The 17,507-nt window shown below is 38.9% G+C and overlaps 1 protein-coding gene across 4 annotated transcripts in view; it reads left to right on the forward strand.

Annotated features, from left to right (window-relative positions):
* uimc1 (ubiquitin interaction motif containing 1) overlaps positions 1-14,930 on the forward strand; it is a 102,925-nt gene extending 87,995 nt beyond the window's left edge. For 3 of the 4 annotated variants that reach the window (XM_074610613.1, XM_074610612.1, XM_074610611.1), the window contains exons 2-23: positions 57-119; positions 1,150-1,271; positions 1,669-1,741; positions 2,059-2,177; positions 2,530-2,710; positions 2,879-3,048; positions 3,408-4,136; positions 4,604-4,658; positions 4,790-4,899; positions 5,376-5,488; positions 5,815-5,992; positions 6,563-6,667; positions 6,768-6,826; positions 7,819-8,012; positions 8,294-8,364; positions 8,675-8,777; positions 9,218-9,523; positions 9,773-9,854; positions 9,946-10,042; positions 10,616-10,664; positions 10,835-10,868; positions 11,937-14,930. In XM_074610613.1, coding sequence (XP_074466714.1) covers positions 1,170-1,271; positions 1,669-1,741; positions 2,059-2,177; positions 2,530-2,710; positions 2,879-3,048; positions 3,408-4,136; positions 4,604-4,658; positions 4,790-4,899; positions 5,376-5,488; positions 5,815-5,992; positions 6,563-6,667; positions 6,768-6,826; positions 7,819-8,012; positions 8,294-8,364; positions 8,675-8,777; positions 9,218-9,523; positions 9,773-9,854; positions 9,946-10,042; positions 10,616-10,664; positions 10,835-10,868; positions 11,937-12,132 — 3,126 coding nt within the window. In that variant the 5' untranslated portion in view covers positions 57-119; positions 1,150-1,169 and the 3' untranslated portion in view covers positions 12,133-14,930. Of the gene's footprint in view, positions 1-56; positions 120-1,149; positions 1,272-1,668; positions 1,742-2,058; positions 2,178-2,529; positions 2,711-2,878; positions 3,049-3,407; positions 4,137-4,603; positions 4,659-4,789; positions 4,900-5,375; positions 5,489-5,814; positions 5,993-6,562; positions 6,668-6,767; positions 6,827-7,818; positions 8,013-8,293; positions 8,365-8,674; positions 8,778-9,217; positions 9,524-9,772; positions 9,863-9,945; positions 10,043-10,615; positions 10,665-10,834; positions 10,869-11,936 lie in introns of those variants that run through there. The other variant, XR_012590269.1, reaches the window with a different exon arrangement.
* The last annotated feature ends 2,577 nt before the right edge of the window (positions 14,931-17,507 follow it).

The raw sequence follows: 17,507 nt of genomic DNA on the forward strand, positions 1-17,507 counted from the left end.
CTCTCAGTGGTTTCAGACGTCTCACTGTGCTCTTCTGTTCCTACTTTAACACACAGGTTGGTCAGTTTTGGGTCAGACAGATGAGAGGAAGAAGAGAGGACACTCTTCATCATCATCAGGTAACTGACAGAGAGGGAGAGGAGGATGCTTTGTTATTATTATGAGCTGTTAGCTGATGTTTAAGGTTTAAGTTGAGCATGTAGAGTCTGAAACAATGATATTGTGATTTAATCTGCTGCACACATTTATTTAAAGGGGCATTCCACTAATTTTACACTTTAAAGGTCCCATATTATGCAAATTTTCAGGTTCATACTTGTATTTTGTGTTTCTAATAAAACATGTTTACATGCTGTAATGTTAAAAACATTTTTTATTGACAGCTCCGTTTATGTGCATTTCAATGGAACTGCGTTGCTAGGCAACAGTTTGGGTCCATGTTTACTTCCTGTCACAGCTGGTGTTATATATATATCTTGTTCTAATTGTTTGTTATCACTATTATGTAGTCATATTATTTCTTTATATTAATCTTGTCTCTAGGTGGAGGCTTCAGATAAGCCCAGTGTGTTTTTTTTGCCTCGTTCTGAGGCCTGTACTATGAAGCGAGTTCAACATACCCAGGATTTTGACTTAAATTTCTTCATATGTGTATAATATTATCATACAATCACCGCACCGAGCTCTGATTGGTCAGTAGGCGGTGCTTTTATACAAGTTGATCTCTTATCTGGAGCAAAACCTGCTCCGGAGCAGGTTAGCTGTTCAGCATAAGTAAGAGGTAAGGTAAGAAGTGATGCACCAGTTAGGACTGAAAACCCTGAAGGGTAAACCCTGAAGTTACCTCGCTAACGCCAAATCCTGCTTCGTAGTACAGGCCTCTGCACTGTATATTATTCATTTATGTTTTTGTTATGTTGTGTAGTCCTAAATTGTGCAACATAAATAAACAAAAATAAATGCCACAAATCCAGCATTTGCAAAAATTAAAGTAGCCAGGTGAGCTACCTGTAAATTCCTCAGTTACCTTAATGCTGACAAGATTGAAAATCGGCAGGGATTTGAGTGTTGAGAAGTTGTATTGAAAACTGCTGTATTTGCTTTTGAGATGTAACTCTTGAAACTTTTGTGTGTCTCTGTTGGTCAAAGTTTCTCAGGAGCAGACCAGGATGGCTCTGAGGAAGCAAATACTTAAGGATACCAGCGACATTCCCTCTGGAAGCCAACAGATAATTGATGAAAATACACAGGAGGACGAACCAGACGACAATGTAAAGAAATGTGAACATTAGCTAGAATCAGCTGAGATAAATACAGGTTCAGATGTTAGTCAGTGTTTTTGTTTTTCATTTACTTTCCAACCACAGTTTTTTCTCCAAACTTTCCCAAATCTAGTTGATAGTTGGATGAAGCTTGAAATGTTTCTCTACAGGTTTCCTGTAGTTCAACATTCCTGAACATATTTTTAACAGAGCAGATTTAACTGTGGCTGGATACTAAATTTTGAGAGATAATTGTGTGATAATTTGAACTTAGTTTGTTGAATTCCTCAGCTGAAAAAAGGACAAAAAGTCACTCCCTAGTAAACACAGATCTGTGAAACACGAGGCGTCCACAAACTTGGAAATGACGCCACTAAAACTTTGACGGTTTGTTTGTTTCTTCCAGGACGAACTCTCATCATCACTTCTGCCGGCAATAAGAGAAAAACGTAAGCGAGAGAGGCAAAACAAATCCAAAGGTACGTATTGTTGAACCCTGCATAACATGACATGTAGGGTACTAAAATGATTACAAAACATTGACTTTTGTTGTTATCGCTGTTTAAGATATAGAAATACAATAATGAAAGAAATAAAGTGAATTTAACTGTCTGTGTGTAGATACATATGACCAGAACCAGTACTATTTAATGAAAATTATTGTGTAATAACATTCTTTATTGAAGCTACTGTTACTTCTTTTGCGATGCAGAGTTATTCACTTTATTAATGTCTGTAATACAGTATATACAGCCCTGACTTTTTGACTTGGTAACCATGACACTGTTGTTCTCAGAGATGACCGAGGAGGAGATGATGGACATGGCTCTGCGTCTGAGTGAACAGGAAGCCAGCGTCACTGCGCTCAGACTGCAGCAAGAGGAAGAGGCTATGATGAAAGCCATCCAAGAGAGTGTGAGTACAGGTTTTTTTTTTACATTTTCTTTGGAAAAAGAAAAATAACTTCTGTTGCAATAAACACTATAAAATGGGTCCAGGTGACCTGTAATTTACTAAGTCAAAAAAGTTTCACTTTAAGCCTATATGTCTTTACATTTTGGCAAATTTGGAACAGGAAATGTGATGCTGAATTAACAATCACTGGATTATTTTATGTTGATACTTATAAAACTTTTGAGTCATGATTCTGAGAAAAAAAAGTATGTGGTTTTTGACGCTAATTGCATCAATCTGGTTGAAAGAGTGAATACAGTATCTAGTTAATTAGTTAATACAGAAGCAATTTGTGGGGGTTCTTTTCTCGTAGATGGTCAGCCAGACACAACCGTGCCCGCCGTCCCAAAGTCAGAGCCTGTTCTCCGATGCTGAAGCGTCACTCAGGTTCTACTCTCGACGGAAACTCTTGTACTCAAACAGAAAAATGGCGTCTGCCGTCAATCACGAAGCCTCGGGGGACGTCTGCACACCAGAGACAGACCTGAACCGAGGTGAGTCAGTTATATTGTTAAATATCCTACAATATTTAATGTCCTTCTGCACCAACGCTAACATGTAAGAAAGGAAGAATATAACAAAAGGAAAAAGGCGTTTAATCAGACCAACTGCTAAGATAAACAGCTGAATGAGTTGTAAAACTTGCTGTATTGTATTCCCAGGAGCAAAAGGAACTGGAGATGAAAGTAATAACAGGAATAAAAAGCGGAAAAGGAAAGAAGGAAGTCCTCTGTTGGAGATGCCAGACTTATCGCAGACTCAGAAAATAAACTCTCAGGCTTCACCACCCTGCAGCTCAGAGTGTCTCTCGGTGTCTCTGGACTCACCGCAGGTTCGTCCAGAACTTCTCTGTCTTGTCTTTCCTTTTGATTGATCTGTTTATTATTTTTTTAAGGTTATTCAATGAATTATTTAGTCTATAAAATGTCAGAAAACGCTGCAAACTGATGTCTTAAAATCCCAAAGCTAAAAACATCTGGTGTGAATGCAGCCTTAGAGACTATCTGGTGAACATAGTGGAGCATTCAGCTGCTAAAGAGACAGATATTTCCCTCAGGAGTTGGTGGTGGAGACGAAAAACCAGAGCTAAATGAAGAGAAAATATTGGACTTACATTCATCAGGTGGACACAAACATCACTCCTAATGAATGATCATGTATGTATTTGTCTTCTCTCAACACATAAATCAGAGCTCTGACTCGACCCAGATCGAGGACTGTCAGCTCCGTAAATCCCCCGTCTTCCCCTCCTCCGCTGACTGCAGAGCCGAGGTGACGGTCCCCCGGCTGAGCAAGGACCTGCTGGAAACCTGCAGATCCTCCGGGTTTGTGTTGTGCTCTCAGGACAGCGGGGACTTGACTCAAAATTCCCCGCCTGCTCAACCCGAGAGCCCGACGTTTCCCAAAAGCCCCAAACCTTCCAGTGACCTCATTCTGTCCAAGAGTCCCGTCTTCTCAGAGAGTGATCGGGGAGACGATGGAGAGACAGAGCCGAGTCCTGAGCATTTTAAAAGTCCTGTATTTGGCAGGAATACTCAGCATGAGACGTCTCCAAGTGCCTGCAAACCCCAACTCAGTGTCTTTAACTCAGGATTCTCTTCTCTGGAGAGTTCAACCTCCCCTGTGAGGTCCGCGACATGTCGGCCTAAGAGTCCAGTATTCCCAAGAAGCCTCGGCCTTCCCAAGAACCTCCCTCCCCCTGAAAGATCAGCAAGTCCTGTATTCTCAGAGACTGGCGGAGGGCAGACCGAGCAGAGTCGTGGATGTCGTACAAGCCCGGTGTTCGGCAAGAGGCCTGGACGACGACAAAAGAGTCGTCTCGATGACGATGTGTGTCCTTCAGCTGCAGAGCTCAGAGGTTCAGACAGTGAAGGGAGTTCAACCACTACTACCAGGGATCCACCTCAGAGTCTGAGGCAGGTGAGTTCAGGTGTCAAACAAAAGTGGTTATCAGAGCATCAAGCAACATCTGAAAAGACTTTTTCTTTTACTCAAAGCAAAAACAAACATTGAAAACAAAATTTGTTCTTAAAAAGATTGTGACAAAGATACATACTGATTGGGACATTTTATAGTGTAAAAATAAACGTGTCTAATGTATAATCATAATGCTGTTCTGCAGCGTACTTATTATATAGTATTTTAATGTGTTCTTTAAAAATATGTTTTACGAAATATAATTTTATGTCAAGCATCTTTTGAATCATCATTCATTTTCAAATTCTGGCTCAAGCATCGAGGTAAAGGCTTTTTTTAGTGGTCGATCTTTCTGAAACTTTGAATGTGATTGTTGGACATTAAGGGGTATTTTTCTCCAGTCATAACATCCAGACATCTTCTCTAACTACCTACTCATTTTCATGTGTTTTTCCTGCTTTTGAATATAGGGCAGCAAGACTGATCACGATCCAGATGTTGGGTTTAACAAGTCATCTAAGTCAGGTACAGTGAAACATCACACGCTCTGCTCTCTGGAGGTGTCTTCTCCTAATTCATCTCCATTAACAGTTTGGATTAATGTGTGATCACAGCTTGTCGGTCAGCAGTCAGTCTGGATGTTTTCTGTTTTTTAGATAAAGCAGAGGAGGAGCTGAATGAAAAATCCAAAGACGGGAACTCAGCAGAGACAGAGCTGACCAGCGATATGACGCTCATCTGCTCTGACGAGGACGACGCCGTCACGGTACAGAAACTTTCTCACTGTTGCGAGACCAGAAAATTCTTGCTTTGAACGTATCAAAGATACCTACTGAGACTTTTTTGAAAATTAAACTGTATATTTGTGAGGTCTTTTTAAAGGAGGAGAGATTGTTGACTCTTTGTATGGGCTTAATTTGACACAGACATTACTCACTATTTCTTCCTGTTTGAGTAACATTTGTTAAAGTACCCCAAAAATATCACGATTGGATATTTTGTCCATGTAATCCAGTCGTGGTTCTCATTGTATTTACGGTTCTGTTGAACACTAAACACGCTTTAGCGATCATTTCTAAATAAATCTTTGCTTCCACTTCTTCCAGTATTTTCCTATATTGGCTCTTCTTATTTTGTGTCATCAGTTACATATCTAGTTAATTCACTATGTTACAAATAGAAGTGAGGTGAAAGTGCTGTTTTGAATCAAGTTAATCTAAATTTTCCCTCCATCTGTTGCAGCCGGTGGGCTCACCCAGCCCGGTCTTCCCAGAGGAGAGACCTGTTCATCAGGCAGACAGCCAGGGTGCCTCCCCAAACCATGTGACTGCAGCTTCTCCAGGGATGAACTGCAGGTAAAGAAAACACCAACAACATCATAAGATCAGAGTGTCTGTATCACATAACAGGCTCAAACAGGGAGGTTCTTCCTCAGTCAATCATCGTAAGTTTCTGAGTGATAATAACCGACAAGTTGTGCGTTCCACGATTGAAATGGACAACTTACGTTATTTCAGAAGTCCTCTTAAAAGTACTTATACCACACTGTAAAAATACTCCGTTACAAGTAAAAGCACTGTACTGTTACTTCAGTTATGTAAGTATAATCTGGAAAATGTAGCTAAAGTATAAAAAGACGTCTCTTTGCTCGCTGTAACTCTCTCCATGTTGCCACATTCAGACCTTCTACCTCGTCCACATCCACCGGCCGACAGCAGCTTTCCACCACAGAAAGAGAACCGCGGCCAATCAGCAGTCAGGGAACAGCCGGCAGGGCGTCTGCAGGCGGGCCGACGGTACACTACTACTGGGGGGTTCCCTTCTGTCCACGAGGAGTGGACCCAGACAAATACACACAGGTGAAGAGTTGTTTCCTCTTATTATAAATAATAATGAGTAGTTCCACTAATGTATTGATTACAACATTCATTGAACAGGTCTGATGATCGATTAAGTCATTTATCAAGTAGACATTCCTGGATAATCACCTCATGTTGTAGGTTCTCAAATGTGAGGATTTACTGCTTTTTCAATTTGCACATAAAAAAACAAAATCCTGAATGGAAACACAAAAATTCTGGACTGACTTGACTTGAGCTCTGTTAATAACTTCATCTCGTTGTGTCCTCTTCTTCTTCTACAATGGTTTAATGGTGCTGATGGGAGAATTAGCTCCATGTTCATTTATATTAATTCATATAACAGTAGCGGATGGAAATACACATTAAACGCACACATTTTCTTCTGTTTTTCACAAAATTCGATTACAAATTTGTGCTAAATTAGTATGGAAACCTTTCTTATCTCTCTTCTGTCATTAGCATGTTGATAACTCAATAATACAAACCATAAAATGCAATCAAATTCAATAGAGTTGATGTCTAATTTCTCACTTTCTCATCTGTTTGTCCGTTCATCCATGGTGTCAGGTGATCCTGGATCAGATGGAGGTGTATGAGAAGAGTCTGAAGCAGGCTCAGAGGGGTCTGCTCACCAAGGCTGAGTGGGGGGAGGCCGTCCTGCCACAGCTGGAGGTACCATCATGATTTTAACATGAGTCTTTAACTGGTGTCTTTATTGTTTTACTTGTTTATTTACTGGACTGGATCTCAAAGCATTATGTGTTCTTCCTAGAAATCCCCGTCACCTGAGTCGCCTGCTGCTGAATCACCTCAACAGCTCGTTCTTCGAAGGTAAAACCTGCAAGAACTAAACCAGCTCTTCTTCTACAATACGGAGAAATGTCTTCAAACACAGAAACATAAAGTCAGCAGAGTTTTGGTCGGGGACGATAACGTTTCTCTCTGCGGAGCCCCGTCATTTCACAAGACACGGGAAACCTCTGTTGGTCTGGAGGAGCTGCAGCAGTTATTTCTGCACAAACTGCCACTGCACATTCACTAGATATTCTCAGTGCTTTTTTAAATCGTCCACCGCAGCGTCAGAGCTATTTAGAAAATAATTCAGATTTGTCGCATTTATTCCTAATAACATGATTGATTACTTTCTAAGTTCTCAGTCAGTTTATTCTTATACAACTTGTGTTTTTCTCTATGCTTTCACTGGTTCTCAGTTGCTTGCATTTTAAGCACTCTTTAATCGCACCATTTTCCAGTTTTAATAGTGTAAACATACTTTCTGTACAGCACAGTCTTTGTGTGCTTTAACAGAATAGAAATATATATTTTTGCCACTAGATGTCACTAGTTAATAATGATTATAAAACCAGTGAATGGGGCTGAACTACAAACTTGACAACTGAGCAATTGGATTTAAGAATTTTTAAGAAATATATATATATATATATATATATATATGACTAGAAAAACTAAACTCCCACATTTGAGAAGCTAAAAATATAATAAAATGATTAATCGATTATCAAAATAGTAGATGATTTAATTCTGTGTTGTGTAGCTCTAAACTGCAGGTCTATTGGTCCCACGTTGTCCAGAGAAACACACAGAATAACCAGCTGCAACAGCTCATTTCATGATGAAAATATTCATATGTAACACAAATGAGTTCAAGTACACGGTTGTGGTCAGAGCAGCTTCTGTGTACTATAGGCTGTATCCCCGGGTCTGATTTCTAAGTGTGTATTTTATGCTCCATTTAAACATTTATTTTTACGCGCTGCACCTGAACTGACGACTACTGTTTGTTTATTTAAATGCATTTCCAGGCGTGGCATCAGAATGAGAGGCAGAAAACTGTGCGAGGCAGCTGACAGCCCTCCAGCTGAGGCAGAGGAGGATGAAGAAGACAAGAAGGATGAAGAGGACGGGGAGGAAAGAGAGAGCAAAGAAGAAGAGAAGCAGAAGGAGGAGGCAGAAGAAGAAGGACGGGTGGATACTGATGACTGTGAGGTTTGTCCAGGTACTGAAGCTTCACGTTTTTCTTGAGGTGCTTTAACTGCAGGTGGTGAAATGTATTTATGTTTTCTCAACGGGCCTCGTCTATACCACAAATTGAGTTTTCTGAATCGGGTTGTTTAGCTTAAAATATTAGAAACCAAAGAGAGTTTTGTTTTTTCTAGGCGACCAACAGCAGATTAAATTCTCACCGTCTTCCATGATTACTTTTTACCTGCACAAAAGGCTTGACTTTTTTATTTAAAAACAAAACTGACGGTGTGTCTCTCTGGTTTGTCTCAACAGAAACCCAACTGAGTAACGACGATGACGACAGGACGCAAGATCTGATGATGGCGACTGACGCCAGAGCAGAGGTGAGTTTAAACACTCTGCAGTTTTTAGAATTTAATCTGCAGTCAGTGCTCCAAAACAGTAGCTCATGAAATTCATACGTTTTTTTTAAGTTTTCTTACAATTTGACGGAATTCAGAGGATATTAAATTCTGTTTGAAGTAACACAGTTGGTCACTAAAATAACAAGAAGAAACTGTTCAGGGGTCTCATTTATAACCGTTGCGTACCCACAAAACGGGGCCTGAAATGTGCGTACGGCACTTCCCACGCAACAGTTCTGATCTATAAAAACAAAATTGACGAAAACATTTTCTCCATCTTGGATTTCAGTTTGAATGTAAAAAGAGTCCAGAGGTGCCGGAGGTCGAGCTGATTCTAAGAGACGATTCTCCAACTGGGAATGAGCTGCAGGAGGAGGAGATGGAGGTGGACGGTAAGGCTGCACGATTAAAGGTGCAATGTGTAGTCTGAAACGGCTATAACTGAGGGTCCATCTCCCGGAGCTGCTGACCGCTCTCCTCCTGGCGAAGTAGTCTTCTGGTGGCGAGGAGGAATTTGTATTTAATCCAATAAACTATGAAAACGTGCACAGCCCCTTCAACGTGATTGACACTGCAGTGATTCAAGTGGTATTACAAGACAGGACAGGCCGGGGCTAGTTGGTTAGCGTGCTCATTTCAGTAGATATCTCTGCAACATAATACATAGACATCTTTGTCATAACGTCACTGTAACCTCTTCACGTTCTGTTGATAATGCTAGTTCACTTTTTGAATTGCACCTTTTAACGAATAAAACAGAAAACTGTATTTGTAGTTTTGTGTCTGTTCTGATACATGTTTCACCCGTCTGGTTTTGTGTGACTGTTTTCAGCCCCAGCGGACAGGAAGACGAAGGGGAACGTCCCTGTTAGCAGCAGCAGCGATGTTGGAGGACAACATGTGAGAAAAGAGATGGTAGAAAAGGACGTGGAGGAGATACGGGATCGAGTCCTTCAAAGGTCGACGTCTCCTGAACTGGAACCGGCCGTCGTCTCTCAGAGGCGCACTGAATCCAAAGTGGACTGTCCCATCTGCCAGGGGTCCTTCCCGGTGACGGAGATCGAGAGGCACGCCGCGTACTGCGATGGAGAGGTGGCCGTCGTGGACGAGAGGAGGCCGGAGAGAGCCTGCTTCCAAGGTGACTTTATTTTGTTTAACACACTTCGGCCTCTTCTGTTTCAAACCCGTCTGTCTTGACGTTTTAGGCTTTTTCTCAGTCAGTATGTTTACTGTCTCGGTGATTTATGTTATTTATAGAATAACTGCAGTTTTGTATGAAAAGGAAAATGTTTTTTTAATGCCAGAAATTGTTGTGTGACTGTTAAAATTCGTTTCGATAATGTCAGTGTTGTTGGTTTAAAATGACTCCTTCCTGTCCACCTCATAGTGTCATTGAAGCCTCGTAGGAAGAGAACAAGGAGAGCAGATTCAGCTGCTGAAGAGACTGACGAACCCTCCAACACTGGCAAGTAAGTAGGTACGACCTGTCGTGTTTAACGGGAACAGCTCGGTGTTTTCAGACAGTTGTTTTTATTAAAAATACGGTTTTATTTTCCACAGGAATCAAGAGAAATGTTACGTCTGTCAGAGAGCTGTTCCCCTGAAAGACTACGGCCGACACACAGAGCTCTGCATCCGGCAGTCAAAGACCGCAGCGGTAAGCCTCGTCACTCACTCAATAATACACTTAGAACTGAATTAAAACTATAAATAAATCTGATTTAAGTCTGATGGTTTTCCCACAAACTAGCCTGGATTAAACACAATTCATAAAAGCACTATTGACATATTCGATATCCACTTTCCTTTATTTTCTCTCTCACTCCGTTATGTTATTTTATTTATTTTATTTATTTTATTTATTTTATTTATTCTTTTTTTATTCTATTGATACATTTGTCTGTTGCCTATATTTTAACAGAATTTGCAATAAATGACTGTGTTGCAGTTTAATTTGCAACACTGCTTTTCCTTCATACGTGTAAGATAATTTACTTAAAAACATTGATTTGTTTTCTTTCTTTTTCTGTCTGTTTTTTTAATTTTATTTAAATATGTTTCTATTTATTTGTTTTAATGTTTTTTAAATATTTAAAAATACGTTATCCTATTTTTGTACTATATGTTTCATTCTGAAAATAAAAAGAGTAAAAAAATAAATCTGACACAAGGTTGAAAATTAGTAAATAGAAAGTACTCTTGGTAATTCAATCTATTTCTGATCTTCCAGAGGGGAAATCTGCTGTCGGCTCTGGAGCAAACAGAGAGCAGAGATTCAGGTGAGTCTAAAAGTCTCTTAAAGTGCAACAACACTGAGAGTCTGCAGTCGTGCTAGCAGCTCTGTAAAGCTTTTGAGGCTGCAAAAACAAAAATATCAGCAGTAAAAATCATCAGTCAAACTTCAGTGTATTGATATTTTTACTGACTTGTTGTTGTTGTGTGTTCACAGAAGCCGGGCCGTCTGGATCCAGACTCCAGCCAGGGTAAAGACGTCTTAGAAACACTGTGACATTATGATTTGAGTTACAATACTCGTTTATCTTTGTTGACATTTTGAATCCCTCACAGAGACTGACGCAGCACTGTGAGGACAGATGTGGTAGAAATGTCTGCTGATACAAAAGTAACATTTTAAACTGGCGTAAAGAAGTTTCATGCTATTTTAAATTTTAACTTTGTTGTTAATAAGATGCAGCTAGGTTAACGTCAGTCCTCGTTTTCTTAAACACGTAATAAGATGTGATTTGTCCATTGCAAATTTTAAAAATGACTTCCTTTCGGTAACCGCAAATGTCAACGTCAAAACTTCTGGTTTCACAATAAAGGCCTTAAAATAAAAATAAATTTATTGTGAAATACATACTGGAAGGGCCGGGATCACACCTCAGCTGGCGCACGCTGGCCCTCACTTTCATTGCGCCACAGGGTTTTTGCTTGCACCCTCTGACTTGCGCGTGCGTTAGACTCCTTGGTCCATGTTTCAAGACGGGTCTGGTGGGTTGCAGAGATCACCGCAGACCCCTGGCGCCTTTTACGTGGGCCGAGCCCCGCCGTGCAGCACGACGTGGTTGGGGCGCACTAAGGACAGTCCACCCCGGTGACACTTTGTCCACGGCCCCGGGAAGCACCTTCACCCCGAGCCTTTCCAAGCCGACCTAGAGCCGGTCGCGGCGCACCGCCTCGTATGCGGGACTCCCCAGCCTGCTGTGTGTCGCTCACACCCTCCAGCTGGCTGTTAACGAGGGGCTTTCGGCTCAGAGAAGTACTCGTATCGGTACTCCGTATCGGCGAGTACCCCAATGTAGGTACTTGTACTCGGTCTAAAAAAAAGTGGTATCGGTGCATCCCTAATTTATAGTGCATCTGTGACGTCTGACTGAAACCCGATCAACAAAAACAGGAGGGAACAAATCAGTTTAGTGAATTATTAGATGAAAACATCCAGGTGAAGGATATTTTTATTTCTAGTAAAGTCGCTTAATTCCAGTTTGGATGAATGTTTTCTATTTTAACGAGCCTGGATTTGTGTTCTTGTGTTTGTTCACTTTCAGAGATGTCATCGATCTGCGGGACGATGATGATGATGATGATGAGGAGGAGGGTGGCGGCGGCGGCGGCGGCGTTTCAGCGCTCAGGATCAGTGACTCTCCCATCAGATCCTTCACTCCGATCTCAGAGGCCACCGGCTGCCTTATCGACTTCAAAAAACAGCATCGAACCAAGAAGCTGCGCCAAAGACGAAGATGAGGACGACGACTTCCCGTCCTGCAGACCGGTGGTGGTGGTGCTGACTGAAAAATGACTGGAAACCAGAGCCTTAACTAAACACCCCATCAGGTTGGACGTGACATTACGATTAGAAAAAGACTTGTTTTGAACTGAACACCTTCCTGATGTCACATATTTATGCAGGTAAATAGATATTGAGCACTTGAATGTTCAAAATCAAACCGTGTATTCAAACCTGACTCTTTTTGTGCCACTAAATGTTCTGATTGTTTATGTTGAAGGTGTTTCAGACTACCTCTTTATGTATTGAAACATTTCCTTTTTGTTACTTCCGTTTAATGTCTAACAGTGTGATTTATGATTACAGCACAGAAACAACATTTCACTGGCCTTTAACATGAAATATGAGAAGGTATTGTTTGTAGCCATGCTGACTGTGAGGCTACAAAGCTCCACTTTGCTCTGAAATATCCCCACAACTATTGGATGGATCACACATGAAACTCTGTAAAGACTCTGATGTTGAACTCTGATCCTCTGATGTTTCATCTTACAGTTTATGACAGGAAACCGCAACACAACATGCCAAATATTAGCATGCTTACTTAAGTTTTAGCATGTGTAGATTGCTAAATTGTCATCATGCTAAATGTTAAATGTCAAAACATCAGCATGCTACACTAAAATGATTTACAAACTTTACGATATTGGAAGTTTGACCATGCTGAATCTGACTGTCCACATTCACATTTTAGCTTTGAAACATAGAGACAAAAATGGCAACCATTTGTTAATGTAGAGGCTGCGACTAACGATTATTTATTATTGATTCATCTGCGGATTATCTTCTCGGTTAATAAATTATTTGTTGTCTTTAAAATGTCAGAAAATACTAAACGTTGTGATGTCCTAGAGCCCTAAGTGACATCTTTAGATCCAACCAAAAGTCCAAAACCCAAAGAAATGAATTTAATCTAATGTAATGTGTCGGTAAATTCTCACATTTGAGAATGAAATTAGTGAAAATGTAAATTTTTTGCTTCAAAATGACTGAATAATTGATTGACACTAAATTAGCTGGCAACTATTTTGATAATCGACTGATCAAAAGTCGACTGATCGTTTCAGCTCTGTGGATGAGACGGACGCAGCTGTGCAGGTTGTTGTAAGTTAATTTACTATACGATATCCAGAGGATTGATATAGCATCAAACAACTATTGTCTATGGAAAGATATAGCGGAGTAATGTCTACCTGAGCAGAGAATGAAGTCACTCCCCCTCTGTGTGTGTGTTGTAATCAGAGCTGTAGAAATGCTCCCAATTTCCCATTTAGCACCTTTAAAATGAACACAAAATTCACGCAATTCAATCTGGTTACCTGGCAGCTAACATACTAACATGCAAACGGCAGATCTGAACACACCATAGCATGTTAACAGAGTCATGTTTGCACAGCTGAGAGTCTGAGATGTCATTGCAACGGATACTTTTGGACAAACATTACATTTATTAGAGCTAAGAATAACAAAGTTGGCGCTCCACTTTCCATCTATCCAACAGTTTTTAAGTTTGTGGTCTGTTAGTGAGCACTTATTGAGGAAAAATATAAAAATGCATTCCCATATTATTAAGATAAAACAGTGGAAGGATCAAGAAGAGCCCCGACGGTATTCCTTTCTCTAATTGGATCAGAGAAAATTCAAAATGTAAAATCTCCAGATTTGATACAATCAGAGCCTCCGTTTTCATCCTTTTGTCTCATCAGATGTTAATGTTTGTTAACACATTAAAAGGGATTCAAACCCGCTTCCTGTAAGATCCCACGCCACCTGTTCTCACTGCGACTCCAGTTTGTGGAAGGAAGTGCAGTTAAAGCCTGAAAACTCAGAATTTCTACCTTTTAAGATCATAACCTGCCTGTTTTTTGGGAATCATTTTCAATCTGTGATGATCAAATTTGCACCGAAGCAGCTCAAAACTATCGTCACTGTAATGTAAAATGATTTGAGTTCAGAGCCTCAGTCTGTTTTCATGCTTTCTCTTCACTGTGGATCATTTTTATCACCCAAAATATTTCCTGCAAAGTTGATTAAGATACAATTTTACTTGTTATTTTTTTGTCTTTGACTGTATCGCCCTTGAATACTGTATCAGCACTTTAGAGTAAAAATTGATAGTTGTTTGACTTGAGGTCACAAAACAGAAGTAAACTCACTGTAACGCACTGAACACACACGTCGGTTCATTGATGGAAGAGATACACAGGTGATATACTACGGGATATTTTTTGCAAAACAATGTATTATTAATTTGTCCTTGAGGAAATGTTTTCACACAGATACAGTGTTTGTTTGATCCTTTGTGTCAGAGAGCGACAGGCTGCCGCCGTTACATTATATTTCCTGTGAGACTTTGAAGCAATGCAGCGACCAACAGACTGCTGTTTTGTAAGACTCAATGTCACAACGTCTCTGTTGCACCAACCGGGCCGAAGTTTAGGAGGAAAAACTGTTAGTCAATTTCAAAGAGAAGATGAAAAGCTGTTTATCCAGAGTGAAGTAAAAACTGTCTGTTATACTATGTCAGGGGTCTTCAACCTGCGGCTCCGGAGCCACATGCGTCTCTTTAGCTCCTCTCCAGTGACTTCCTGTGGATTTATAAACATGGAAATGAATACCTGTTTATTTGTTTACATTTTCATTTTTATTTATCATTGTAGGTCTATGGTACGACGGTACGACGGAGTATTAGGGCCACATTGAGGGAAAAAATAAATCTGAGATTTCTAGAATAAAGTCATAATATTATAAAGTAGTAATTTTATGTGTTTTCTTTTTTTTGTCGTTAAGTTATGACTTTATTCTCGTAATATTACGACTTTTTTCTCATAAAATTCGGACTTTATTCTCGTAATATTACGACTTTTTCTCGTTAAGTTATGACTTTATTCTCGTAATATTACGACTTTTTTCTCATAAAATTCGGACTTTATTCTCGTAATATTACGACTTTTTTTCTCGTAAAGTTATGACTTTATTCTCGTAATATTACGACTTTATTGTGTAAATCTCAGATGTTTTTTCCCTCAATGTGGCCCTAATACTCCGTAGTACATTGTCTCTTTGGCCCTCACTGCATTAGACTTATATACTATATACTTAGACTATAAACTGTGTTACCTTCATCACAATGATCAAATGTTTTGCAGCTCCAGACAGATTTTATTTTAATTCTTTTTGCCTAAAATGTCTCTTTAGATAGTAAAGGTTGCTGACCGCTGAACTATGTGATAGTTAAACATGTGATTCTGACACTGGGCATTAATGTGCTGCCACCACAGCAGAGGTGGAGGAATTATTCAGATCCTTTACTTAAGTAAAAGTACTAATACCACACCCTAACATTGAAAATGTTACCGAAGTAAAAGTATGTAATCAGAAAGTATTAAAAGTATAAAAAAGTCCACTGTGACAATCTTATTATATATTTCATTATTATTACTCATGCATTCATGTAAAAGTAGGATTTTACTGTTTGTTACTGAATTATTAACTAATAATTATTTTTCATTTTGGATTAATCTGCTGATTATGTTTCTCCATTAATTGATTGATTGTTTGGCTTGTAGAAAATAGGGGAAATAGTTTGAGATGCCGTCACAATGACATTATCATTTCAGCTCTACTTGTATATATATTGTTAGGTACAATTATTATTTAAAACAAAAACATATTTTATAATCTCTGTGTCATTTCCATCATGTTTTCCATGTGACTTTCTATCAAGCTCTTTTAATGATCTCGTTGTGACCTCTTCTTCTGCGGCGGTTTAATGGCAGCGACTGGACAACTCCTTGGTGCTTTAATTCTCTTTTCTTTGTGTGCCAATTTTCTGGAAATTCGTTTACATTTTTTGTTAAATCTGAATGGAAACTTGGCTGTAACTTAAAGATTTAACTTCAGTGGAACTAAAAGGCTGTGGAGCCCTGAAACTGTAAAAAAAAACAGGTTGTCAGACAAGTAAAAAATACAATAAATAACAGTTATTTGAATAATTAAGATGAGCACTTCAAGGACTTCATCCATGTTAACTTAAAAACTCAATCTTTTATTAATCAAAGTGATATGATAGAAAGTCCAGAAGAGCTAAATAAAACTTATGTTTGTAAAAAGTTTAGTTTTTTTCTGTCTCGAAGGATAAGAAGAATAACATCATGTTTGTTTTCTTACTTTCTTTTAAATCTTTTTGCATTGAAAGATTCTATCACAGTAAAGTATCGGCTGTAAGAGCTGATAAGACATCGCTCTAATTCCTGAACTGCCACAACCTGTTTGTTCCAGATGATCTGAGTCCACTATGTACTGTACACCAGACAGTACTTAAATATTAGACAGATACATTATGTTATAGGGCACGTCTGACATTAAGAGTTCAGTAGGTACTCGGAACCAAACAGTTTGTACCACGTTTATAAAGAGAAAAGTGTTTGTAGCTCTAGTTTATAGTTCCAATCAGCAATACCACAGTGTAGAAATGCTCTATTTAAAAGTACAAAAGAATTAGCATCAAATATACTTAAAGTACCAAAAGTAAAAGTACTCATTATGCAGAATGGCAGATTCATATATATTAATAATTATTGATGCATGGATGTGTTCATCACTTGGTAAAGGTGGAGCTACTTTATATATATTTTATACTTTATATACTCACTGCTGGGTAGCTTGTGATCCTCTGGGATCAATAAAGTCGTAATATTACGAGAAAAAAAGTCGTAATATTACGAGAATAAAGTCATAACTTAACGAGAAAAAAATGTGTAATATTACGAGAATAGTCATAACTTTACGAGAAAAATGTGTAATATTACGAGAAAAAAGATAACTTTAAGAGAAAAAAAGTCGTAATATTACGAGAATAAAGTCATAACTTTACGAGAAAAAAAGTCGTAATACGAGAATAAAGTCATAACTTTACGAGAAAAAAGTCATAACTTTACGAGTAAAAAAGTCGTAATATTACGAGAATAAAGTCATAACTTTACGAGAATAAAGTCATAACTTTACGAGAAAAAAAGTCGTAATACGAGAATAAAGTCATAACTTTACGAGAATAAAGTCATAACTTTACGAGTAAAAAAGTCGTAATATTACGAGAATAAAGTCATAACTTTACGAGAAAAAAAGTCGTAATACGAGAATAAAGTCATAACTTTACGAGAAAAAAAGTCGTAATACGAGAATAAAGTCATAACTTTACGAGTAAAAAAGTCGTAATATTACGAGAATAAAAGAAAATAACATGTCAAATTACTACTTTATAATATTATGACTTTATTCTCAAAATCTCAGATTTATTTTTTTTCCTCTATGTGGCCCTAGTACTCCGTCG

Source organism: Sebastes fasciatus, chromosome 16 (genome assembly GCF_043250625.1).
Source record: "Sebastes fasciatus isolate fSebFas1 chromosome 16, fSebFas1.pri, whole genome shotgun sequence".
Taxonomy (NCBI): Eukaryota; Metazoa; Chordata; class Actinopteri; order Perciformes; family Sebastidae; genus Sebastes; species Sebastes fasciatus.